Consider the following 27,606-nt stretch of genomic DNA (forward strand, 5'->3'; position numbering starts at 1 on the left):
AGAGTACAGAGCATCACTCGGAAACGTCGTGTGGTTCCTCTCCTTACTGAGCTGTACTAAAGCCTTGTCTGTCTGAGCAGACAGAAGGGAGTCTGAGATGTCAGCTGAAAGCTGCTTCATTCTGGAAACCAGCTGTGGTTTTGGCTGCTCATTTGTAGTGAGTTGTAAGAAACAAATACAGTTGCTTGTATCTGTAAAACAAGCCTCAGTGTTTGCTGCAGTTATGAACCCCATCAGTGTATACACCTTAATTTACTACTTCCTCGTAAATACACTGCTATAATTTATGACTGAGAGAAACTTCACATGTTTTTCTGTAAGAACATTTGTACCCATGGAAACTAAGCAGCGTTTTAGTACTGCATGTGGAGGTTGTTTAATTTATTTTATTTTATTTTTTGAAACAAAAGAGTCTTGCTATATTGCTCATGCTAGACTTGAGCTCTGTACTTGCCTGCCATAGTTTCCTAAGTGCTGGGTTATAGGTGTGGATTTTCACCCCTGCCTGTGTGGAACAGGAAAGTGTAAGAAAGGATGCCTGATTGCAGTGTGATTGCAGATGCCCTGTCAGTCTTCATGGACTCGGCCCCTTGAGTGGTGTCAGTTTTCTCCAGTTCTGGGCATAGCTGCAAATCCAATAATTTGGGGTTACAGACAAATTTGAAGATATAGAACATATGCACCACGAAAATCAACTGCAATTATTTTCTTTCTAGAAGCTAAGAACTTTATGTTTTTCAAAGAATTTCCAAGTGGCGTGGAAATATCTGAAGAAATGTAGATATACAAAACCTTATAATGCTGTGTGAGCCATTTGGTTTTTGTTTACATAAAAACTTAGGTTAGTAAAGTCTTTTGATTGAAGATGTTTCATTAATTTCATAAACAACATGCCCTTAATCATAAATTGAGTCTTATTTCCAAATGTGTAAGTGAAGTATGTACGTGTTCCTCTGGTCAGGGAGGGAGGGCAGACTTATGTGGATGGCCCTTGGAGTGTAGAGTGAGTCGTGATTCCAGTGTCCTTGGCATGGGTCATTGTCAATTTGCTCGTTCACTTTCTCAAATCTATTTTATTATTTAGCGTGTGGTCATGTAAACTCGAGAGGAGACTAACTGGTAGTTCAAATCACAGTGCCACTATTTAGCTACTGTTTATCCTAAATATGGCTTTGTCTTTCCAGTTCTGTATTGCCCTGCCTTTAAAGTCAGAAATATTAATGATGCCTATACCATAAGTCTGTTAAAATAACGGAGCCTGTGAATGTAAGCTCCGTAACGTGCCTCTCATGTGACAGTCACCCTGTGCTGGTGGGTATTGTAATTCCAGCTGTCCGCATATTTAGTTGGGTTTGTAAGAGACACATAAGTAAAAATACACACTTATAAAATTGCAAATGATAGTTTTATTTCATGAAAAGAGAATCACTAATAGGAATGCTTAATTTTCTTGTTTCTTCCATCAGAACACTACTGCTAGATGGAAATCCCTTCCGAGTTCCTCGAGCAACCATATTGATGAAAGGCACAGCTGCTGTGCTGGAGTATTTGAGAGACCGAATCCCTGCCTGAGTCCAGCGGGCATCCCACCCTGGTGCTCATTCTGGATAGGAATGGCCAGCCTGCAGTGCTGCCGTATCCCAGGTGTCGCTGTGTTCACTCCACTAAATGTGTCGTTTGTGAAGTACTGTGAGCATTTATAATGGTGTTGGCTGCAACACATCTTAAATGTTTTGCCAACTCATCCATTATGACATTGCAAAAACTTTTTATTTCATGAGATTTAATATCATAATGATAAGGCAACCATCATTTTAGATTGGGGTTCCTCCTGGTTTTTTTTTTTATTTTCCATATAATGTGAACTGAACAAGACTGTATTAGCTGTAAGTCAGCAAATTTTACTAAGTATTATTCTTTGGCATTTGAAAGAAAATCAGGCTTTTTATTGCCCAGGAATTTAAACTTTCTGTGTGGTTAGTGTCAATGCATTTTATATATAGGGTTTTTGGTGTTTTTATTTTCTTATTTTTTTAACTTCATATATGTGTATGGGTGTCCTTTATACCAACCTGGTACCTCTTATTCTAGCACCGTGATTCTGAAATCTGCTTACAGCCTGATTAAAGCTAAACTGGCAGTTTTACAGTAATTTTCTAAAAGGGAATTAGTTATAAGCAAGCTTGATTTAATAAAAACCAAATATAAACATTGCTGTTTACACTGAAATTATCAAAAGCAGGTTATGAGCCATCCAGGCTCACCGTATGATTGTGTCAAGAAGCCAGTTGAGTAGTAGCGTGTGTCAGCGGGCGGAGGACGGAGGCAGAGGACTTGCAGGTGATTGAGGCTGTTGATGTTAGGAAAAGTCAGTGCTAACAAAGATACATGCTTCATGTTCATAATAAAAGTTACATTTTTAGATATTAGTACAGTGTTTTTGTTTTAAAAAGAAACACACCTTTTCCATGTCACAGCTCCCTGTCTCAGAATCTGCTTCCATAGTAAACCAGACACCGTGTAATAAGGTGATGTTTTATTATTTATACAATAAAGAGACTTTTATGTTATTCAAAACACTTTTTTAAATACTGAAAAATTTGAGTACAACAGAACCTAAAAATGGCTCTGCCGTACACCGCACAGCGCAGTTATCTGTACAGAGCGCATCTGCAGATGCTTCCAGACTACACCCTACCTACCCTTAACCCAGTGCTAGCGCATAAGACAGCTGGAGAGCACAGACCACACTGCCAAGGGGAAATACAGGTTAGTGGAACTTTGCACATAAAATTAAACAGCTTTCAAGGTTGTTATGGTCTCATATGGCAAAAAACCATGAAGTACATTCACAATCTATGTTAGTAATTAGTGTTTCTTCATTCAGTTTTATTTACATCAATATGTAGTTCAACTAAAAAGTACTGTTAATCATGGTACATTGTTTTTTTTAACACATACAAAAATGACAACTTTTATATATAATTTTAAGCTCAAAATCACAATTATCTCAAAATATTAATTACAATACAGCCATTTCAATTAAACATATCATGGTTTGATTTTTTATATAAAATGGTAAACTTTATTATTAAAGTAAGCAAGTTGTTTTGAATTGGCTAGAGTACACCCAAGTAGAAAATCTAAATGTGATGTGTGAGGTGTTTGCTGCCCCTCCCACCCGGTTTGTATGGAGCCACCTAGGCTAGCAAAGAGACGGAAAAGGCCCCGGTTTATAAGTATTGAGCCTCATTTGCTAAACTGCCTTGGCTTCTTGGTTCTTGGTAAAAGCTCTACGAAGGGAGTGTCCATAGACTGCAGTGAAATGCATGCAATTATATACAGCGTGTAGAATGTCAGTTCACCAACACACATCGACATGTCCACATAGACGGCAAAGGATGGACGGAAGGAGCACTTCACCTGCCACGTGCGTATTGTCAGCTAGAGCAGAGTTTTAGGAATGAGGTCCCACTTTAAGCTCTGACAGGAGGAGCCCTGGTTACTGTGGATGTGTTATCTGGGCGCTGCACTTATGTAGTGAAACCAGATCCCATCAGAGTTTTGGTCTAGAGACCTGAAGCTGTGCCACCACTTAGGAATCTCTCTTATGCCTTTTATGAGAATGAAATATTTAACTGACTTATACGACCTCAGGAATTTGTGTGTGTGCTTGACACATAAAACATTAGAACTAACAGAGTAAAGAAATAGATTTACCTCCCACAAATTACTGAGAGCAAAAGTCATTGATCAAATAATTTTGAAAATGAAAAATAAATGTCATGAATATTTAAAAAGTGTGTTTGTGTAATTCTTTGCAAACCTCTTGGAGCCCCCCCCACTGTCTTCTATCTGTATCACTTTTCTGATGCTTAATATTTCTTTCCTGAAAAGAATGAGACCGCGGTTCATAGTTCTCATACACAGCTGTGTGGGGTGCTCTTGGGTGGTTGTTGGTGGGAAAGAAAATCCTAGTTCTTGTAATAACCTGTAGTGACCAAGTTCATTATCTCTGCCCGTGGCTCCTGCTAGCCCTGGAGAGTGTTCTTTCCTCCAGTGTAAACAGTGTTACATTCTTAAGCCCCACCTTCAATCCCTTCTATCCACTGAGTGCAAGAAGAACTTGATGGCCTCATCCAACAAAAGTGCTGTCTGCCTGTCAGCTACCTCAAACAGACATCACAGTAAGGCTTGCTCTCGAGGAGGGAAGCAAAGGAAATGTCTAATTATCAGAGCAGAACTACGAAATGTTTGTTGTGGTCCATCACACTGTCATCAAAGTAAAACAAGATTTCCTAAGCGTTAAGTAGCACTCAGCAAGCGATCCTACGTAAGCCAGATGTCCTCCCCTTGGTCTAAGACCAGTGAGTGCCCTCTGAGTGGAAAAATGAATATTGAAAATAATACTTATTTCAACAGTACATTTGGGCAAATACGGGAAATTCTTTATCTGCCTGAGAGATTCGTCTTGGTTTTTCCAGAGACTTTCAAAAACAAACAAAATATCTAACACTTCCCGGGGACCTATTCTTTAGTAGTGGAATGGAAAGCTATGGAAAACAATGTGGTTTGTCCATGTGTCAAGTGCTTTCCTTGGTCTAGCTATCAGGCAGTTCAATTGACCTGCCATACCCAGGCATCATTCAACCTCAGACTCCAGCAGTGCAAAACAAACTAGCAAAGAAAAATGTGCGTCTAAGAGACACAAAACCTGAGTTGCAATAAAAGGTTTTAATATAAGAAACTTCTTAATATAGGAAAATAACCTTTGAACAGCCAAAAAATACATTTATACAATATAAGCAGCTAACTTGGTGCTTAAGTGTCTCATAAGACTAAGCAAGAAAGAGATCATTTACATCTGACCATTTTCCTAACTACAGTTGAGATAATTTAATATCTATTTTCATTCCCCTGAATTAATTCATTTTCTTTCTTTTTTTTTTTTTAAAAAAAATCTGCACATATTTGGGTAATTCCTGTTCAGTTTTTGAGAGTGCGCCTGTTGCTTCCTGGGCACTGCAGCAGTAGTTGGGGCTGCCAGAGCCACGGGGAACCTAAAGTTTAAAACATTAGAGCTTGGGGTTGGGGTTTCTGCAGACTCCTCTCCTCTTTCTCCATCTGTACACTCCATTTGCTTCAGTAGATTCAAGGTGCTAGGAATTGAACCTAGGACCTTGCCACCCCAGTCCTTGCAAGATCTTGCTATGTAGCCCAGACTGACCTCAAACTTGTAATGCTTCTGCCTTACCGCCCCCCCCCCCCCGCCATTGCTGGGATCATAGGCGTATTTCACCAAGTTGGATGCATTGCTTGCCTTTTCATACTTGGTAATGAATTGTCTCTGCTGAAGCTCTCCTGTGTGCAGGCAGCTGCCAGGACCATGTCTGCTTTCCAGACCTGAGTCTTTTCAAGAGCTTAAAGCTTGGCCTCTACATTTACTTATTGGGAGGAAATCTGCCTAAATGCCTCTCATTACTTTGTTTACCTGGTTTACGGCTCAGTTCAGGACGTATGTATTTCCTCAAATACACTGAGGGCATTTTTTATAGGAATTGATTGAAAGTTGCTTTTCTGTGCAGCCTTGATGGATGCATTCGTCTTATTGACCCTTGGAAGAGGGAAGCCATAGGAACCCAGAGGTTAAGTCCTTGAAGCTGTGATTGCCTGGGAGGCCTCTGCACAGGAGAGCCTTGCTTGGGGATAGGATGGGAATGGGTAAAGAGATGAGAAAATGTCTTAGCAAGAGCACTCCAGTTTGCTTGTTTATGTGGCACCTACCTCAAAACCATTTTACACTGGGCTGAAAACTAAAAGCAGAGTTCTACCGTCTCTGCCAACAAACTTGTTGCCATGGGAATGAATGCAGGCAAATGAAAGATATGACAAAGAGTGAGGAATTAAATTGAAAAAAAAGGGAGTTGATTTCTGCGTTGCTGTTTAAGTCTCTGGGATTTAAAGAAAGTGTTTCTCATCTGATGACATCAATGAAAATGGCCAGAATGACTTAGCGATTAGTGGTCCCAAGGCAGATGCAGGAAGAAATGAGAAAGTAGCAAGCTTATTTGGTTAAAGGAACTCTGTGAAACCTAGTTCCATCCCTGATAAGTTAGGCTTTTTAGCCCGTGTGGACTGTGTGGGTAAACAGGAACCTGCAAAAGACTCTAACTCAAAGCCCAGGCACACATCTCACAGGATTATTGCACACCTCGTGTTATTGCTTGAAGCAGCCTCCCAAGAATTCAAAATCAAAAGCCAAAGAACAGCAACAAAAGCCATGATTTACAAATCCCTCTCCCCTCCCCCACGGCCAGGTAACCACCATAAGTAACTGAGGACTTTGTTTCTCCCAGAAATAATTATTTCTCTTCACTTGATCAAAGCCTTCCTGAATACCCTGCTCTGGTGTTCTCAGCCTCAAGCCGGACAGGATATTGGAAAGTTGGCAGTGAGGACTCACCGAGCAGTTTCAAACCTGATACAAGGAGGTGGGTATGTGTCTGTGCTCCTGGGAACCAGCCCTCTTGTCCTCCCAGCTAACTGAAGCAGCATCCCGGAAGCATTTCTCTAGAAGCCGTGATTACCAGTGACTTCCTAATCTGTTTGTTAGAGCTCCTCTCTGAAGCCTGCCACAGTGTTCAGAGTCCTTCAGAGAGTTCGGAAATCTTTGAGGGACCTGGACACTCAGGGTGGTTAAACAGGTTGGAGCACGAAGCCTGTTGTATGCAGACTATTTCTTACACTAATACCCAATGAAGATCAGGATTGAATAATCTGATGAGGGACTAAAGGCAGTAGGCAGATCTCTCCTTAGAGCCAAGCATGTCATGGAGTCTTCAGAAGTAGCTATGAAGATGGCACAATTAATACATTGCTGCTTCTATTTCTGCATGTATGGTGTCTAAATTAGTTCATGTCTGGAGGAAGACTAGCCGGCGAGTATTAAACTGAAGAATGACTCGCTTCAAAAGCTTTAACTGACCCTCTTCTGGTAGCTCTCTTTTTGGGCAAACTTGATTTCCTCTGAGAGACCACCTATCTACTGTATGTAGTAATTTTATCACTTCCATTTCGCCGGCAAGCGTTCCATCATATTAGAAACCCTGTCAGATACTAAGTGCTAAAATTCTACTCCACTTTCTTCTGCATGTGTGTTTGCTTGTGTAAGAGTGCATGTGTGTATTCTGGGCATTGTCTGCGCATGTGTGCATGTACCTGTGGAGGTCCAAAGTTATTGTCAGATCTCTTCCTCAGTCACTCTCCACCTTATATACAGGAGCAGGGCCTTCCACTTGAAGCCTGAGCTAGTCTAGGTGGCCAGTTTGCCCTGGGAGCCACTTGTCTTTGCCTTCTGAGCCAAGGGGTAACAGGAGAATTTCATATGTTCTGACGGTCCTGAATAAGGCCCTCAGAGTTGTGTAGTAAACTCCTTACCTACTGAGCCATTTCCCAAGCTCCTCTTCTGTTTTTTGTTTTAAACGTTTGATTTATCTCTCCATTTCTTTGTGTGGCCGTATAGGAGATTCTCTGTTATGTCCTGTATCTTAGTGTAGCAGACGTGACTTGTTGTCATGTAGCAGTAGACTATTTAAAAAAGAACCAGTTTCCTTAGCTAAGGATATGTATTGCTTTTCATTGCCACGAACATTTGGGAATTTGAAGAATTAGGAGTGGACTGACGATGCCTATGCGGCAGGCGTTACCGGCTTTCTACAGTTGGGCTTTCCCTACCTGCCAGTACACCTGTCGGGTCTAGCATGCTCAAAGTGGCACCTGGAAATCAGGAATTAAGTATTTTCAAAATACAATCTCATTTTCTTGTTTTATTTTATTTTATTGAGACAGGGTGTCTCTGGAACTCTCTCTGTAGGCCAGGCTGATGTTCACTCAGAGATCTGCCTGCACAATCTCCTTTTCAAATGCAGCTATGCTGCATGTCTCTGATAAACATTTTCTAATTTAATACACAGATTCACTAAGTCACTACCATCAAGGGTAGCTGTGCTACCCCACCTGAATGCATGATTGTATCTCTGCTAACCCACACCCAGACTAATCCTAAGGGGGGGGGGCACCCTAATTTTAACCTCAAGGAACAAACAAAAACTGGTGTTTTGCTGGAAGTAAAAAAATAAAATCACCCATTCTTTCCATGTGATGCAATGGCTGGAGAGACTTCCCAATGGGAACCTGGGGAGGTACTGCTTCTTAGGAGTTAATGTGGAATTCACCTTGTAGTGACTTAGTGAATCTGTGCGCTAGACTAGAAAATGTTTAGATGCCCTAATACCGCATTCTCTCTGACTTTGATCCCTGAGGGCAACCACACTGAAGGACTGCATCAAAAGGAGCGGCAAGCCGGGCATGATGTGACTCATCTGGATGGTACTGCTTCAACTGTCTCCAGAGACTTGTCCCTTCTGGACAATAAATACAAATAAGAAGTGGGAGCTGGCCTTCCAGAATGTTCCATGCCCGCACTGTGAGTCAACGAAGCTGAAAAGAATCCTTTGTTGCTTTGTCAGCGTGACAGAGACAGCGAGGATATTTTATTCTCCACTCTCCTCACAGTTTCCTCAGACACAGACTTCTTAAGCACCGTCTTCCCATTTGACTGTTTCTTGATGGGAAAGGCTGATACTTATTGTATGTTTGGCTGTTCCTTTGAACATTTGCCTCTATTGGATTTAATCGAAAGGGGAGATAGCTCAGAGGTTAGGAGTGCTGGCTGCTTTTCCAGAGGGCCCAGGTTCAACTCCCAGCAACCACATGGATTTAATTGAAAGGACAACAAGAAAAAGGCTTAAAAACCATTGATAATAATTAAAAAAAAAAAGTATTTCACTGCAGGCTAGAAGCCTGTGCTGAAGATGATGGTACAGAGGATTCTCGAGACAGCCACTTCAGCACTTCTGGAGGGGCTGGGGTGCAGCTCGGGCTGGGGCGTCTGCGTGTTCTGCAGGCACAGAACCCTAGGATGCCCAGGTCGGATGCCCAGAAACCACAGTAAACACGTCCCTGAACTGCATCTCTTCACACAACAGGTTTGGAAGCATTCTCAATAAGTAAGTAAATAAAAGTCTATATCCTGGTATGATTGGACATGTGGGAATGTTTATGAAAATAATTTTGGAAAGGTAAACCAAAGGTCTGCTTCTTATTTATTTATTTATTTATTTATTTATTTATTTATTTATTTTTGATGACTTAAAGTCCTAGATCCCAGAGGCCCAGATTTTGTAGACAAGTGTGGAAAAAAAAAAGAGTCCAGGAGTCCTGACTTGGACAGGGACAGAGGTGTGTGTGTGTCTGTGCGTGCATGCGTGTGTGCGTGTGTGTGTGTGTGTGTAGTTGGAGGGGTTTTGGTCCCACATCTAGCTTGCCTTGGAGCAGAGGTGTGTGTGTGTGTGTGTGTATGTGTGTGTGTAGTTGGAGGGGTTTGGGTCCCACATCTGGCTTGCCTTGTAGCAGAGGTGTGTGTGTGTGTGTGTGTGTGCGTGTGTGTATTTGTTGGAGGGGTTTGGGTCCCACATCTGGCTTGTCCTGGAGCAGAGGTGTGTGTGTGTGTAGTTGGAGGGGTTTGGGTCCCACATCTGGCTTGTCCTGGGAGGCAGGCACAGAGATGTGCAGTTTAAGCAGTGGCATCTGCAGCTGTATAAAGCACCCATGAGGGGAGTGCTTTCTGGAGCCTCTCTTGGTTAGAAGGAATCTTCGAGATTCTAGAGTGCAAAATACTTATTGCCAATTTGAATGATCCCACAGTAAGGCTGAAGAACTGCAAGCATGTGTGGTTGCCAGCTGCTTAAAACAAACAGGAGGGATGCTTTTCCTGTCTTTAGAATTACGCTTTAATGAACACCGATAAAGTAAAGCTGGGCTCACAATCACTCACTCATCTCTCCCAGTAGGCGACAAACTGGGGCAGGGTTGGGGAAGGTCTTGGTGAAGTTTTCCTGCAGCCTCCTCTTCCCACCCTGAGGCTACTCCACAAACCAACCTGGGTAATGTTCCCATCCTACACAGCTAAAAGCACATCCCTGGACCCGTCACACTATAGAGCCCAAGACAGGCGTTCACTTTACGTCAGGGCTGGCAGGGCTAATCATGATCCCTCAGCAACAAGGCGATCATAATCTCAGCACAAGGGGGAATGTGCTGGCGGAGAGACCATTCCAGGAATGAAAGACCGAGATTACTATATGAACAAGTAAAACAACAAAATATATACTTAATGATTTGTACCAAGAACTGAGTGGTGGTCCAGTACCAGATCCACAAGATAGACAAGGCAGCACTGGGGAGAGCACTCGAGCTAACGGGCAGCCTCTCATTCTCCGGTTTAGTTTACAACCAAACTGATTTTTAGGAGCCCACAAGAGTCTTAAAGGAGGGTAATGGTAGAATAGAGAAGAAAGTAAGTTACAAAACCAGATGTTTTCCGAAAGAAGAGAACCTGTGTCTGGCACTCCCGGCTTGCTGGAGGGTCACACTGCTCAAGTCCTGGCTGGCTAATGGGTGCTTTGACTCCTGAGAGGGTCTAAAGCCAACCTGGTGATCCTACCTGAGTTGGTGCCATAAAACCAGCAGCCTTGAGGTCACAGCGAAATAGTCCCCAGCCCCCTAAGGAGGCTGGCCAGACTCTGCTAAGAGCTCACCGCAGGAGCTGGTGACCTTGTGGCCAGAAGAAAGCAGCTCCCTTTGGAGAAAAACACCAGGATTTAATGTTTTAATAAGCTTCAGGGAAGAACATCCTGTCTTCTGTTTACTTTTGCTGGAGAAGGACAAGATTAAGTCTGTAGAGGGGAGTCTGAAGCTCCACCAGGGAGGATTCTGATGGGATCATCAAGGTAGAACCCTAGGCAGAGCAGATTGTGAAGACACAGTTAACTCAGGTATGATTTCTTTCACCAGGAACCAGCCATCAGAGGCCCCGGGACTCTCCATATCTCAGAACCACAGTAGGTCACCAAGGTGGCCAAGATTCTAGTTTTGATTCATGGATATTCTGACTGGGGTGGGTTTACCTAACGAGGCATTTCTTGGAACCCAATTTTCACGATATGAGATGCTTTTAAAAATGCATTCTTTTTGTAATAAACTCTTTATGTTACGCTAATTCTTGTGAAGGTGAAAAGTGAGTTTATAGATATCTGTTGGAAATTCAAGCAGGACCTCGATAAGTTTTCAAAAGAGAGGCCATTCAGGCAAACTTGATTCCTGATGCTTAAGTCTTGCAGAGATAATTTGCAAGGTAAATTATGATGATTTAAAACAAATATATTGACATGTCACTGATAGGAAGTGTGGATAAGATAAGGGAGATTAGCACAAAGTATTTGAAAGACTCATGCAAGCTAGGGAAAAACTATGAAACAGGTGGATGTGTTTACCGACAGTTAAGGAACAGAATCTCAGCACACACTGGTCCAGGGCTGAGAAAGAGAGAGAGAAATCTACACTCTAGGAAGTTGATTCAACCTGAGCGTTTCAGTACAAAAGATACAGAATCCATTGGCATCGTTTAAGCTTAGAACATAATTATAAATAGTCGTTAATGAAGAGTGTGGAAAGGAGTATTACTGCATCAGCGCCGAGACAAGAACCGGCTGTGAAGGCTTCTCCAGACTGGCGTTAAATCTAGGGAGACGCTCTCCACCTACTGGTGACTCTTTGTAACTACAGGCTCCTAAAAAAGTTCTGTGGCCCGGTGTCCAAATGATTGCAAGGATAGCATGTATCTCAGGCTTGAAAACAAGAACTCAAAAACGAGGAGCTTTGGGGGAAAAGCAACACATAATTCTGTACTTCCTCGGTCTTATTGAGAGGCCTCTTCTCTGGGAAAGTCGGGTAATGTGTTAGTTATCCCTCCGGATTCTCACTTGTCTCAGGAGCAGCAGACACTTGAACCTCTCTATGGGACATTTTCCTGTGGTTGTGTGTCTGACCTTAGAAAAGGGCCCTGTTGATTTCTCCTCGGAATTTCTCATGCCATTTTCTTTTATGACATCCTTTACTCTGTTTCTCGTCTTCATAATTGTGAAAATAGCTTAAGCTGACAACCGTCTTAGAAACAACACAGGGCAGAGGGGTCTTTCTATTAAATGAGTCTAAAGTCAGCCTTGACCATGTTCAGCCTTCACAGTCGCTCTCCCAGGGTTCTAGAGCTACGGCCAGGATGGGGTTCGGGGCCTGGTGGTCTCGAAGATGCTTAAAACTACAGCTTTGTGATTCAACACCATCCTTCATGTCCCTGGGATGTTTCTGACAACTAAACACATAACTTTTCCCCAGAAGAAACAAACCCAGGCTAATTAAAAGGATATAAAAAATGTTTTTCCCACTGAACAACAGAGTCACTTAAATGTTTTGGGCAGTGTTGATATCTTTAGAAGATGTAAAAAGAAAATGAAACCAACTGCTGAACAGGGCAAAGGTTCTGAAGACTTTGAGAAGAAATGGTAAGGATGGGGAGAATTTGGCATAGAGGACTTCCCAGCCCCCAAAAGTGGGAATAATGAATCAGCAGAGGAGGCCAAAGGGAAAAGGTTCACCATGTAAGGTTACACTGAGCAGCATCAGTCACCCGTTTAAGTCATGATTTGTTAAGTGTGTCACACTCCGCTTGTGGCGCTAGGAAAGGCTGAGGGATTTACATGTTCTCCTGGGTTACTGTCCAGAGGCCTCTTCAGAACTGCCTGGCCCTGTCTCTCAAAGGAACTTAAGTTTGATAGAAGAGAATTAACACAGACCCAGCTGCCTGGGCTTAGGTGGAGAGAAGTCAACAGCCTGTTGGTACTGACAAAGAGCTTCCTCATCAAGATTACAGAAGGGCTCACGCTCACTGTGCCAAGTAGCAGGACCTTGAAGACCAAACATGATTTTGGTAACTTGGAAAGGAAGCTGAGGGAGGAAGTTTGCCAGTGTGTGCAAAGGCCATGAAGCACAGGGACACTCAGAAGGCGAAGAACCTTAGCCAGTCTGGGTAAGGCAGGGAAGAGAAACAAGTTGTTCCTACAATCAGAGAGACCCCAGATCTCCTGGGAAGGACAAGCAGATGGTTGGTTTGACCTGTAGACACGCACAATCCAACAGCATAGAAGCAGCTGGACCATGGGATGGCCTAAACAGCAGGCCAGGCAGTGATAGTGTTCTTAAATTCACAGGGGAATACATAGATCTGGCCTGGAACTCACTATGTAGACCAGGCTGGCCTTGAGCTCGCAGAGACCCACCTGCCTCTGCCTCCTGCCACACTCAGCTATTCACTGCCTTTCTGAGTCGATAATTATGACACTGGACACTAAAAGTATGTCCTTGAGGCAGTGGACACAGGAAGGACCCGCCCACTCCCGTGTCTGTTAAGGGTTAGCATTCATTGATGCCAGAGCATGGAGCAGGTGCTGGGCCAGACTGAGGGACAGTTGTCCTCATGACAACCCTTGCTTTCTTTCACGCTAACAAACTGACAAAAACATGGCCCTTTCTCCAAATTCCAAGAGATTCTGGGTTCTGTTTCCCTGGTCCAAAAATATTTCCAATATGGCCATGACCAATGTTTCAGAAGTTTCTCTAAGTTCCCAACAAACATTTGAAATGGCCTCCCAGTGGCCCTAGGACCTGGTAGGAGACAGATAGCTCCAACTTAAGTGCTGTCCCAACCCAGGCAGAGTGGATGCCATCCATCCACCATGGGGTGGAGTAAGGGCCGAGACAGAGGTCTCAGCACACTCTCTCATTCCATCTGCAACTTCTCTTTCCTCTCAATTGTGACGTCTTGTGCTGTGTCCCTGGCAGGCCTGATGCATAGTGGTGCCCAACAGATATTTATCATAAAATTTATGATCACTGCACTTTATGTTTTTGTTACAGTCTTCGGTAACATATCTCTAAATGCCTTGACTGTATAATTTATGCTAGGCTTCTGAGATCAGCTGCCCTATTGTGAAGGAAGTATATGTGTTTACTGTTGAAAACAAGACCCTATGTGAGGGATTTTCCTCTAGATGAGAGACATCTGTCTGTCTATCTGGTGTGATATATGATCGTCACTTTATTTTAAAATGGGGGGGGAACCCTACAAAGAATACACTTGTTCAAAGAGGGAGAAAACTTTCAAAGGAAGACAATATTGAATGATACTTTTAAATCTCTCTTCCCTCATTAGTTCATATACAAATGGGTATATACAAATGGTACCAGCTTAAAGGATGAAGCAAAAGCCATTTTTTAATAAAAGAAGGGAAATTATGCTGGATTTGGAAATTCACGTATTGAGGTCTGGCCCATTGCTTCTGCTTTGGTCAGGTCTGTATCAGTCCAGTGTTAGACAGATTCACGGGATTTTATCGTTTTCTACATAAATGCTGCCTGAAATTTCCCAATATTTAACTCTCTACGGTGTCACCCCGAATAAAGTCAAGCTGAAACAAGAGTGTGTATTGAAATTTTATAAGAAAGGTATGTACCCCAGATCTCCTGGGTACTTGCACATGCTGGGGCCAGACCCTGTTGTTTTTAATTTTGCACCCTACTTAGGCAATGTTACAGAATCCACCTGCAGAACCCAGGTGGTGAAGATGGTGCTAAAGTTAAAACCATCAGTTCTTATGTCCTTATCCGCACCCCCCAAAAAAATGACTTCTAGGAAAATCAAGACAATCACATGGTGAGAAAGCAAGGGGACCCAGATTCCTTTATTTTCACTGTTGGTTTTAAAATAAACTCTTAACGTGATCTCTCCCCTTCATTGTTCCAGAACCCTCAAATTCTTTGGGATGGAAGGCAGGAGTTTCTGTCCTCACAGGAGAGTGTTTCTGGATAATTTCCTCACAGTGTTAAAGGTTGGGAAGACTAGGAGGTACCCCAATATGCATACAAGCAGCTTAGAGAAAGTTCCTCAGTATGGCAAAAATCTAACACTTTAGAATAGAGAAGCAAACAGTCAAAATAAACACAGAAGTGAAAACGTGGCTTTGTTAAGGCACTGACACCCTCACACATCTTCGTGCATGAGCTGTTTGCTGCTGTCAGTGGTGTGGCGAACACTGACTCTTCCCCTAGGGGTGGAAATCCTCAGATGATATTCGGGATCTTCTGGCAGCCCTGGAGGCTTACATGTGTTCGCCTCAGTGGGATGGAAACCTACACCTACCTCCTTTAAATAGCATGTGTGGGTCGGGCGTGAATTTATAGGAGGATAACAGTTATGAGAGGAGACCACCTTTGCACACTAGAAGCAGCTAGAAGATGCTAGAAGCATCCCCAGGTGCCCGAGCAGAATCGAAAACGAGGTTGTATCTGCCTTAGTCTTCTACATGGGTGCCGTGGGAAACTCGCTGTGTACTGTGGACTAAAGTGGAGCTAGACAGACATGCAGGAGAGCCAACATCCACACCTTTTGTAACATTTTCTCTGTGTGTTCCACAGTGCATACCCAACTACCCTCAGCCCATATTCTATTTGGGTGACTTAGCATGGCTTCATGCTCCAAGCTAGGGCAGAGTGCCTCTCCTAGGATCGCTAAGGAAAAAAAAGTTGTGTAAGTAATCTTGAATTTTGAAAATTCACCAAAGTTGTGGTTGGTCAAGAAGCTGCATCCGTGAGTAGAAAGCGGATGCATGACTAACTGTTCTTTGAGCATTTGGTTAAGCCACGGAAAGAAACATTTCTGCCACAGGGCTTTTGCTGCCCTTCAATGCTGCTTGTCTTGAACTGAAGGACCCATCGTAACTGATTGGACTTTATTATTATTTCGCTAACTTGTTACTTTTTGCTGTTCTAGCATTCCAGTGAATCTGTGGGTGGTTTGCCATTTCATGGATCAGTCAGACTGAACTCATGAATGGTTTAGATGTCAGTCTGATACCAACATGAATTTTGATCTGATTAGATCATATTCTTGCTCTCCACAAGAACGCATTCATGAGAATAAACATCCTCAATCTTCCTGCCAATGAGAAGCAGAAAATGATGATGGACAACTCAAACACTGTGGAAAGAAGGGCTGAGACGAACACTGTTCCCAGACTTTCACACTGAGGTGTTTACACTTGGTAGGTTTTATGGCTAAAAATTAAACGCTTCTGAGTTTCTCCATCGAATAGTTTGGTAAGTCTGGAAACTTTCCAATTGATATTTGGATATGCAAATCAAAGTCCTTCATCATTTCCTAGCCTCTATCCTCTGTCTCTTTCAAAACCTCGCACACGGTAAGTAGCTCAGCTCCACTTTGCATGCAATCCTCTCTGCAAACAAGTCAGCGTTGATTCACACGCCTGATCTGAGGTGTTCTCTGTGGAGGTAGGGGCACAAGCCAAAGCCCGGACAACATTTACGACAATGCCGAGGGACAGGCACGGGCACACTTCCACAGGCTTCAAGTCAGCATGGCATGCATGCTTGGTGGCATGTGTTGCCTGGCAGGCTGGAATCACCTAATAAAGTGTGCATGCTGGTGATATGTCTTGAAAATTGTCCTTTTAAACGTATTTATCTTGCAAACCCCACAGAGTTTGGCTACTAATTGTCAGTATTTGTTCTTTCTGTCTCTACTGTCTCCACTCTATTCCACATCACCCTTGACCCAGGTCTACAAACAGCTTCCTCAGTAGGAAGATCTAGGACCCACCAAGAGGTAGAGATTTCATGGTGCCACCCGGCACTCACTCCTTTGTGTTGTAGATTTTTCTTTTTCCTTCTTTCCTTCTTAAAGGCACACTCTTAACTTACATTTTTGATGTTAACTTGAACCAGATTCTAGTTTCCGGCAGCAAGTTAGTTGCTCAAAAAATAAAAATAACCCCAGACCAATGAATTACTGGCTCGGTTCACCTTTAAAATCAATAAGAAGCCCCTCCCACAGCCACAAGTGATTAACAATTTCACTGAGTTAACCTAAACCAGAAAATGTCCCTCTGTGTGACCATCTTCCTGTCAGTCGGTAGCCTGGAGTATATCCACATTTTCCCCAAAAGATCCTTTCCCCATTACTGAGCTTCACAGAAGGAAATGTCAAAGCAAGACCCCTGGCAATGTAGTCCATCAAGTAGGGGTCACCATCTCTCAGCTGATGGCCTCAGGAGCACCTGAGGCTCCTACACAAGAAAGTATGTGGGAGCCCTACATCTGGTTGTCTCTTGCCTTCCGGAAGAAGGCTGTGGGTTCCTTCTGGATGTTTCAAGCGGCAGTATTATGTTCTGAGCTTGGCTGGCTTCTCTTGACTAAGACTGAGCCTAGAACATCTGTTGTAGTGATGTGCTCTGAGCTTTTGAAAGAGAAAATTAGGCTTTAAAAGGCGCCTCTCATTAGATGTTCTCAATATATTAAAATGCACTTAAAAACCGCTTCTGTGTAATACGCCAAAAAGGCCAATCTTGAATCAGTAGCTAATTGTCAAAGCCTATAAAACCACGGTATCATGTCATCCTGACATAAATCAGCAACAAAACCAGTGCACCACCTGCTAAATGAAGTTGCATTTGTCTCCACGTGACAAATTCTATGCCAAAAACACCACTGTACTTCTAATAAGTGGCACTCATTTTAATAGATCCTACAAAAATACAATATTTTCAATGTCCCCATAAAACATAAACTTACAAATATTATCCTCAGAGCTCTGGTGACATCCACATGTGATTCTATCGTAAAATTTTATAGAATATTCCAAACACTAGCATATAAGATAAATTTTTTCTATAAAAAAGCGATGTAGGTATATGAGGGAATGTATACAACCAATTATGGAAAGTTGATCTGAAATTTCAAATTAATAATTTAATCAAATTAGTGACTACTATAAAAAGAAGTTACTTAAAGGATTATAAAACATATTTTGAATGTTCACAGGGGAAACACAATGTAAAAGTACATTAGACTCTCTGTTATGATTGCATTCGTATTTACGTTTCTTGAAACTTTTTTTTTGGAGAAAAAAATTTTAATCTATTTCTGTCTGCAAAAAACCCCCAGACATTAAGATTAATGACACCAGTTAGACCACAGCTCTGAGAAATTATATCTGAAGTTTCATATTTCAATACCAAAGTTTTGAAATCACCCACCATAGCTTTCAAACAAGTCTCTCTCTATAATAAATGTCATCAATTCCCAAAATTCATTGAAAATGATTTAAAAGTAGCAAATTAAACAAAGCAGCACACGGAAAAGTTCCACATTTACAGTAAAGGGGTCACGGGGCCGCGGCCTATGGTCAGCGTAACCCCGAGGAAACAGAACGTGAAAACATTAGGATTTCGCTGCCACCTGTCACTCACTTCTGGTTGTAGTGAAGAACCCGGTCCACCGCAGCCTGTGGTCTGTCTCTAAAGTCTGCTTGTGTCCTTTTAATTAGCTAAAGGCATTGAACAGATTTACCTTCTCCGATTATTACTCAGGTCCCAGAGATTAATGATAATTTATGAACTATTTCACTTTGCTATGGGAATTTAGCAAATGGCTGTGGAACCAAATATAAATACTTTATACTTTATGTACAGTTGCTTCCATAAGGCGTAATCATGTAATTTTTATTGAAAAAGATTCAATATAGTAAAGTCTTATTTTAAGATATATTTTCTTTCTCAATCCAAGGTGTTTACGAAAATATCGTTTTTCTATATTCTTTTTTTTTGTATATATGCCAACATATACCTTGTGCTAGAAATACTTTATGGGGATTACAACTCTTTATATACAACTTTTGAGGCAGTATTTCTGATGGAGAGCAGAATTTGTAAAGAGCTTGTGTGTGCTTCCGTGCTCCGAAATGATAGGAAATCCACTTTGAGAAGACAACTTATTTGATTAAAAAACAAAAACAGAAACAAAACCGCACCAATGCACAGCCAGAGGCTGCCGCTGGAACTGATACAGAGCCACGCACGAACGCCGTGTTTATAGGTAACATTTTCCAGGGTGGTCAAGGCTAACGTACAATATTATACACCTGGCACTGATGTTTGCCATTGGTCCAGCAACTGGCAAAATTGATTTCTATGTATAAATTTATTTTTGAACATTAGCTCTGGCCTGACATATCTTCACTATTTATAAAAACATTTAGACCGTGAGCTCACGTTGAATAACTAGGTCTACTGTATTCTGGAAGCTCTTCAGTAGTAAAACAGCTTTTTCGTGTTCCATGTGCACAAAACTGTGTCCATTTGCCTGAAAACACACAAATGAAACAGGTCAGTCAATGCCAACAGTTCTCTCCCTCTGCACCACTGCCATCACAGGACTCAAGGGAGCATAGCACAGTCAGATTGTAAGACTCAGAGGGAAACGGTTTTGACAAGCATTTATCAAATGCCCAGTATTTCCTTGCTTGTGTGCAATCATAATATCCTACTGGGTAAGATCAGTACTCAGACTCGATTCAGTTTCGCCTGCTGTCCCAGTTGTCTGTATTTTGCTGCACTAGGGATGAAGTCAGGTCCCGGTGCAGGCTAGGCAAGGGCTCTGCGGCAGAGCCGCATGCCAGCCCTAGAGTTCCCGTTTGTTTGTACAGGTCCCTAGTTGAGGTGGCACTTAGTTAACGTTACTGACACAAACTCACCAGCATAATTTTTAAAGTTACTTTTATTTTCATTGATGTGTATGTATCTTTGTATCATATGTATGTAGGAAACTAGAGGCCAGAAGAGGGCATTGGATCCCCTGGAAATGGAGTTATAGGTAGTTATGAGCTGGTTATGAGGTGGTTATGATCTACCTGGTATGGTTATTAGGAACTAAGCTCAGGGTTTCTGTAAGAGCAGCAAGGCTCTTAACCACTGAGCCATCTCTCCGGCTCCATGTTAGATACTGTAACCATGCCAAATATGAGTGGACATTTATGGTACTATTTAATCTCATTTGATCCACTGAAAATAGTTGATATATATATATTTTTTGTTTTTTCAAGACAGGGTTTCTCTGTAGCCTTGGGACCTGTCCTGGAACTCACTCTGTAGACCAGGCTGGCCTTGAACTCACAGAGATCTGCCTGCTTCTACTTCACGAGTGCTGGGATTAAACATGTGTGCCACCACAGCCCGGCTGATTTATATATTCTTTAAATTAAAAAAAAACTGTTAGTAAATGCCGTAGTTTTCATTATCTACATGGTTCTTTTTTCTTTTTTTGAGACAGGGTTTCTCTGTGTAGCTTTGGAGCCTGTCTTGGAACTCGCTCCGTAGACCAGGCTGGTCAGATCTGCCTACCACCTCTGCCTTCCAAGTGCTGGGACTAAAGGCCTATGCCACCACTGCCCGGTTACAAATTGGTTTTTAACCTAGTTCAAAAAATCAACATCTTTGGAATGAAACCCAGTGATATTAGTCACCAAAGAAAGCCTGCAGTCTTCTAGGTAAGGGTCATCAGGGCAAGACATCAAAATTCATTTAAAACAAAATTAGCCGGTTGGAATTTCAGAACCCAGCTGGCTACTGGTTGATATTTATGTCACAAAATGTACATTTTCCTCTGTAATGAGGGCTCATGGTCTGTGATTTTCTCTATTTTAAATAACAAACTGTCTTACTAGAATTATTTTTACATAATTTAATGAAGAGGTAGGTCTATATGTCTCCAAAGGACTAGACCTGGATGGAGGAGGGTGGTCCTTGGACTTCCCACAGGGCAGGGAACCCGGATTACTCTTAGGGATGATGAGGGAGGGAGACTTGATGGGGGAGGGGGAGGGAAATGGGAGGTGGTGGTGGGGAGAAGGCAGAAATCTTTAATAAATAAATAATAAAAAAAGGACTAAATTAAAACACAAAATTACTGGAATTTGGAATAAGTTTCTGCCACCCGGTAACTGACAGCTACATAACTACTCCCTTGCAGGATGAGGTGCTCTGCGTTTGGAAAAACAGTTGACTGGTCTGCTTTGCAATGTATAGACACTAGAACCGGGTAACTTTCTGTGTGTGCGCGCGTGTGTTTGTGTGTGTGTTCTATATGTATGCTCGCATGTGTGCACATATATACATGTCTGTATATGTGAGTGTATATGTGTTTGCATATGTGTGTGTGGAGGCCCAGAGGATGCTATCATGTCCTTTCCTCAATGGGTTTTTACCTTCCTTTTGAGACAGGGTCACTCACTGAACCTGATGTTCACCCATTCAGCTAGACCAGCTGGTGAACAAACCTTATGGATCCTCTTGTCTCTGCCTTTCCATTGTTAGGATTACATGATGCTGTGCCTGGCTCTTATCTGGATGCTGAGGATCTGAATTCAGGTCGTTGTGCCTGCACAACAAACACTCTACCTGTTGAGCCGGCTCCCTAGCTGGATTTTTCCAATTGTCAGCGCACTCATACTTAATCTGGGAATGCTTACTCTTTTTTATGTATTTAATATTTTAACTAACCATTCACTTAAAAGTTAAAATGTTTTTCACTGTTTTTATCTCTTTTATTTGCGCAAAAGGTAAATGTTAGTTAGAAAATTACAATTTAATAATGGAACGTTTCTGTAAAGAACCCGATACCCTCCGAAAATTTCCAATGAATTGTCCAACGTTTTTATACTTCCAAGTGTCAGGGTGAAGGAGACCATGAATCATATGTTGTTCACCGTTCTATCCGCTATGTAAGTATTGGTGCTGAAAATCAACAGCGTCGATGCTGAGGGGACAGGTAGTCAGATAAGTAGGTGTGAATCTGAATGATGTGTTCATTGGGAGACCTTCAAAGAGGATTGGTCCCTTCCATGATGACCTTCCTCCCTCACTTCTTTAACTAAAAATGTCTGTTGTGAGTTGACCAACCAGGGCGTTGTGGGAGGCACTGGAGCTAAGAACTACGATAATGAGACTGGGAAGCTGATGGGGAGGGGGCAGAAGCTATGGGGAAGGGTTTCAAAGGGAAGACAGGTAGTTCCACATGTTAAGCATTTATTTTAAACTTAAATGTATCCTTTGAAAATTTCATGTGTGTACTGTGTCTTGAACATATTCAACCCTTTCTCTTCTTATCCCCCTTGCATTTCCTCTGGAACGTGTTCTTTTCCCACTCCCACTGCTGTTGCATGGATTTAGTCAAAACTTTTCTGGAGAGGTAGACAGAGACAAGATAGACAGACAGATAGAGTTGAGACTTAGGTAAATGGAGATAGGGAGGTAGTTAATGGAGACCTAGATACATGGATCCCACTAGAGACTAGCCCTTGCAAGCAGGGATTTACCCCACAGTAATTAGCATTCTACTTTGGCACAGCTGGCTTTGATACAGTTTTTCTGAATGCTGTAAAGATGGTAGCTCTTCTTTTAGTTTTATCAAATGTTATTTTATTAATCTATCTTTGTTTTTAGAGACAGGGTCTATGTAGCCCAGGGAAGTTTTGAACTCATATTCCACCTGCCTACAAATACATGGGATTAGAGGTATACCCCATTATTCCCAGCCTTACAAATTATTTTTTAAATAGTAATCAAGCTATTTATTAAAAAAACTTTCATTCTAAATTTACTACATTTTTTTATTGTAATAAATTTACAATAGATTGTAAACTTGTGGAGGCGAGCTTTCTCTTTCCACCCTGTGAGTCCTGGGATCAAGCGGCAGGTCATCAAGCTTGACAGCAAGCACCTTTACCTGCTCAGCCATCCTAATGCTTGATAGCAAGCACCTTTACCTGCTCAGCCATCCTAATGACTCTGAGCGTTTTCTAGATATGGACCATGCTGCAAGGTCTATTTCCATGGGAGGCAGTGGCAGAGGAGAAGGGACAAACTGGGTGAATGCCCACAAAAGTCAGGAGCTCTGTCTCAGAGAACCATTTTCTCATTTTCAGGACAGAAGAGCCCAAAATAACTTTTGCCATTTCTGTGATCATAAGCATTGGATACCTGCTTTCATCCTGAATAGTTCAGACAGGGACTCGAGGGGTCGTTGAATTTGTGATTTTTATGTTTCGAAAAAGACGAGAAGATCCCTAGTCTACAACCATCAGGGTTGTGGCTGCTTTGTATGTGCATTGGAGAATCTGCAGTTCTAGAGGAAGGCTGATCTAATGGCGGCGTCAACTGCAGAACACAAATTCAATGATGTTTTGAAAGATAAATACAGAGGAAGCATTTACACAAGTGGCATTAGAATATGCCCACAACATAAATGCAAATAATGACAAGGATTGATGCTAACTAAGACAACATTTTAAATGTCACATTTGGTTGCATGTATATATGTTTTACATAAACATTACCAGATTCACATAAAATGTGTGTAGTTTTGAAGAAATTGCAAGTTAATGAAAAGTGAGAAACAAATGAGGTGCTTATTAAATTCCAGTTAAATTAATAGGAGACAATCTTAGAAGTGGTATTCAGACAACATTATGCTTTGAAGATGTGTAATAGGCTTCTAGCAGGAGCTGGTTTGAAAATATGGAAGGCCATTCCAGTGTAGTCTTTATGCTGTTTCCAAAAGATAGTGTGCCTAATTTAGTCTCACATCTCCTGTGCTGCAAAATGCTTTTAATCTTCCCTTATCATGATTCATACACAAAAATCCCCAGTTAATAAAAGTAATATCTGCTGCCCAATCACAATTGAGGATGTAGTGCATTAATTTACTGTAAAACACACATGGTTTCTCATCCCCCTTTTTTTCTTCTGGGCTTCTCCTTAGCTTCCTTCTGGTAAAACCTTTGTTAAATGTGTGTGCGTTATAGATGTTTGTCTGCAGAAACTTTGCAGAGTAAAGGAACTGAAGACTCCAAACCTTCACACTGGTGCTAAAGACAACTGCTACACAGAGCAAGAACAGTGGATCCTCTTACACATTAAAGGGAAATCAGTTTAGAGATTTGACATGTGCTTTTGGTTAATTCAAACACATCATGAGAAGAATACACTTAAAGAGCCAGGGCATACATAGTTGTATATCATTATCTTGAAAATCTGAATGCCTATGACTGTTGGGATAAAGAGAAATGAAAAAGCACAGCCAGCAAACTCCAGCTCTGCAGGCAATCCTTAATGGAGCCCAGCTCTGACAGCCAGGCGTCCTGGGAAGCAGTCCTTCACAGGTCATTACTGTGCTTCATTCTAACTTCCTAGAATTAATTCCCATTTCAGCATTGTCTTGTTTTATTGTTTCATCTTTTCTGTTTATTCTTTTTTTTCCTTCCTTTTCCCCATTCATCCTTTCTGTTTGGAGACACAGTGTGTATAGGCCAGGCTGACCTCGAACTCAACTCTTCTCCCTGTCTCCACCCACTTCGTGTTGGGATTACAGGAATGACCCATGCCTGACCCTGTTTTAGAGTTTTCACTTACTAGAGTATTCTTGTTAAATGTTGGGCTACCTTTAATACGGAATGCTTATATAACCAATATCACATTGCCTCTGGTTGAATATATCATATAACCAATACCATATTGATTGTATATACTATATAATCAATACCATAGTGACTCCAATTGAATACCCTATATAATTAATACCATGGTGATTACAATTGAATACACTATGTAATCAATACCATGGTGACTCCAATTGAATACCTTATATAATTAATACCATGGTGATTACAATTGAATACACTATGTAATCAATACCATGGTGACTCCAATTGGATACACTATACTACATAACCAATACCATGGTGACTCAAATTGAACACACTATATAATCAATACCATGGTGACTCCAGTTGAATACCCTATATAGTCAAGACCATGGTGACTCAAATTGAATACACTATATAAGCAATACCATGGTGACTTCAGTTAAATACACTATATAATCAATACTATAGTGACTCAGATTGAATACACCATATAATCAATACCATGGAGGCTCCAGTTGAATACACCATGGTGACTGAAAAATTATTAAACATTTTCTGCTACAAATCTCAACTACAGACCTTCATTTCTGAGACTGTTCATGGAAAACATCGTTCTTTGTGAGAGAACTTGACATCCTAGCAGCATTTACCGGTATTAAAAATCACAGACTAAAAGAAAAAAAGAATTTCTCTTCTGACTTAAGGATATACACAAGTCTGACGACCGTCACTTCCTCTGACTTTAGAGAGACTTTCTTTCTATCATGCATGCTAAATCTTCAGCAAATGAATGTGTGGATTACTAGACAGCTTCTTAAGAAGCTGAATTCTATTCTTTTACATTTGCCATGGTATCTGAAAATTGACTATTCTGAGGGCATTCTTTGTGGATGGGTTGACTTTTGTTTCATTGCTAATGTCAGACTCAGGTCTGGGAGTGGAGCTAAGTGGCAGAGTGCTGATCTAGCCTGTGTGAGGTCATAGGTTTCACTTCATTCCCATTAACAAATAATGACAGACTGGTGTCCATCGCATTGTTATTATTATTGCTATGGTAATGGGATTTGTCACAAAGCCCTGGGCAGGCTGGGCAAGGGCAGTAGTACCTCTGAACTCTACCCCGGAGCCAGTATCAAACGCTAGATGATAAACCCTCCTGTCTTTCTTCACTTTCTGCTGTGTATCCAGGGCATGCCTAGCTTGTAGAAAAATCAGGAACTTAGGTATATTTCCTATTGTACTATACATATGTTGTTTGACTCAATATTTTTTTACATAATGAGTCCATATTCCAAATAAGGACATAAATCAGTAGAATCAGCCCTGCTCAGTGGAAAGTGCTCAAGCAGGTTATGTAATGTCTACCAATGGCAGGCACTTCCAGCACTGTGTGATTTAAATGACACCATGTACACGCTTAATTAACATTATTTTCACATCAGCTAAGCTCCTAAGCAGCGGCAGAACCCGGTGAACCTGACTGGCTTTCTAAATAAGCAGCCGTATCCGGTTAGATTCTGGCACATAAAACCATGCGTGTTTTAAAAGCAGCTTAGTTATTTTCTCATCAAATTGTCTTCAAATAATATTTATTTCATGCAAAGCATTCTGGGAATATATACAATAATGAAAGGCGTGGCTAGTGGTCCCCCATCAGGGTCTCTGACATTTGTGGTTCTCAACTACCAGCCAGGATAAGCTATACCTAACTAATTAGTTCTTTAAGGACACAGCTCTTCATTTGAACTTGGAAAATATTTTTCACTTTCTGATTTTTATAGTGTTTTAGGGGGATTTTTTTTAAATTCAGAAAAACGAACATGCTCCTACACTTTCTTCATGACTCAGGGTAATGACTGTGAGCCTGCTGATCTGAGAGAAAACTGTTGGCTTTGGTACAGCTTCTTTCTTAGCTCCACATTGTGTGGAGGTGGTCACAGACTGCCTGCTGGGAAGCTCAGGCTTGGTAAACTCTCCTAAGAAGCTTTGTGCATTGTGAAATCCTGAAAACAGGAAGGGCTTAAGGTGGCTTTGCAACTTACTTGACTAAAGAACTCATTTACCAGAGATATTTGAAAAGAACTACCAGAAAGCTAGTGGCTTAATGCAGTTTGACTTCTATATGCCAAACTTCTGAATACTGTTTCTTCTGTTTTTTAAAATGAAAATTCCACTTTCTCCCTGCACAGGAAGCTCTGTTGCTTCTGGCGATGTGCTTAGAGCTCAAGGCTCTCCTCTGGGTGTCCTGGAAGGTTCTGTAAGAGACTCCCAGTGTGAAATAAGCCTCACTGATGCGGGACTCAATGTGGGGCCTTTTCTGTATTAGCTATGGGTTCTTGGAAGCAGTTTAATTTATTTTATCTATTTTACACTTTATTAATGATATCTGGAGGCTCCTGAATAAACAAGCTTTACTTAAGATGATTCTGTTACCTCATCATACCCATGGGTCATTAAAGAGACACAAAACCTCACTCCAACAAGGACAATCTGTCTCTTTAGTGGCTGCCAGTAACATAGATCTGTAAAGCCAGAACTTGTCATCCACAGACATTTTGTCAGACTTCTGCAGAATCCATGGTTACAATCTGCCACTCTGGGCTCTGTATGTTACTATGTCCCATCTAGTTCAGCTTGCCTCCATGTTTGCGCCTTTCAAGTCTGTAGGGAACATTCAGTGCCTTAAGGGTCTCGTTCTCCACAGCTCTAACCAAGGACTCAGGAGTCTCTCTAGCTTCTCCTTCGTTGTACCCCATATCCATTCTGTTGTAAGCTCCTACCCTGCGTCTTTCCCACGGGTGCCCCTCTTCCTACACTCCCTCTGCCCTGGCTCATTCTTTCTCCCTGTGTGAAGCTGGGATGAGCTCTGTCACTGGGGAGAAGATCCTTTTCTCTTCTTCATGCATCTTGAGGTCCCCAAGATCTCCAGTGCCCCTGTCATGCTCTTCACTGACTCAGTGAGGTAGCAAGAGGAGGGCCAGCATCTGAGCTTTTATTTTTTCTTGTGAGTAGCCATCATCTATTCAACCTCCCAAGAAACAGCCTGTTCCTAGTCACTTCATGTTCTTAATGCCGCTTCACCCCCTATGAATATATCACAGAATGAAGCTCTTAGTGTTTCAAGGCACCTGTATACGTTTGTCTTTTTAGTTCCAAGCTCCTTAGATGACATGTGACTTGTCTATCATTTTAATATTGGTGTTACACTTTGGACATGAGGTGATGTGGGATTCCCCTCTGTATGCTGTGAATATCACTGGCTAATAAAGAAACTGTCTTGGGCCTGCACAGGGAATAGAGGTAGGTGGGAAAAACTA

The 27,606-nt window shown here is 41.8% G+C and overlaps 2 protein-coding genes across 10 annotated transcripts in view; one reads left to right on the plus strand and one right to left on the minus strand.

The window, feature by feature from the left end:
- The window catches only part of Lrrc40 (leucine rich repeat containing 40), a 44,510-nt gene extending 27,122 nt beyond the window's left edge, over positions 1-17,388 (plus strand). For both annotated transcript variants that reach the window (XM_057793713.1, XM_057793714.1), the window contains one exon: positions 1,467-17,388. In XM_057793713.1, the coding sequence (XP_057649696.1) occupies positions 1,467-1,572 (106 nt within the window). In that variant the 3' untranslated portion in view covers positions 1,573-17,388. The remainder of the gene's footprint in view (positions 1-1,466) is intronic.
- A 141-nt stretch (positions 17,389-17,529) lies between these two features.
- Positions 17,530-27,606, minus strand: part of Lrrc7 (leucine rich repeat containing 7) — a 401,293-nt gene continuing 391,216 nt past the window's right edge. For all 8 annotated transcript variants that reach the window (XM_057793710.1, XM_057793709.1, XM_057793712.1 and 5 more), the window contains one exon: positions 17,530-19,170. In XM_057793710.1, the coding sequence (XP_057649693.1) occupies positions 19,063-19,170 (108 nt within the window). In that variant the 3' untranslated portion in view covers positions 17,530-19,062. The remainder of the gene's footprint in view (positions 19,171-27,606) is intronic.

This window comes from Chionomys nivalis, chromosome 18, assembly GCF_950005125.1.
Source record: "Chionomys nivalis chromosome 18, mChiNiv1.1, whole genome shotgun sequence".
NCBI lineage: Eukaryota > Metazoa > Chordata > Mammalia > Rodentia > Cricetidae > Chionomys > Chionomys nivalis.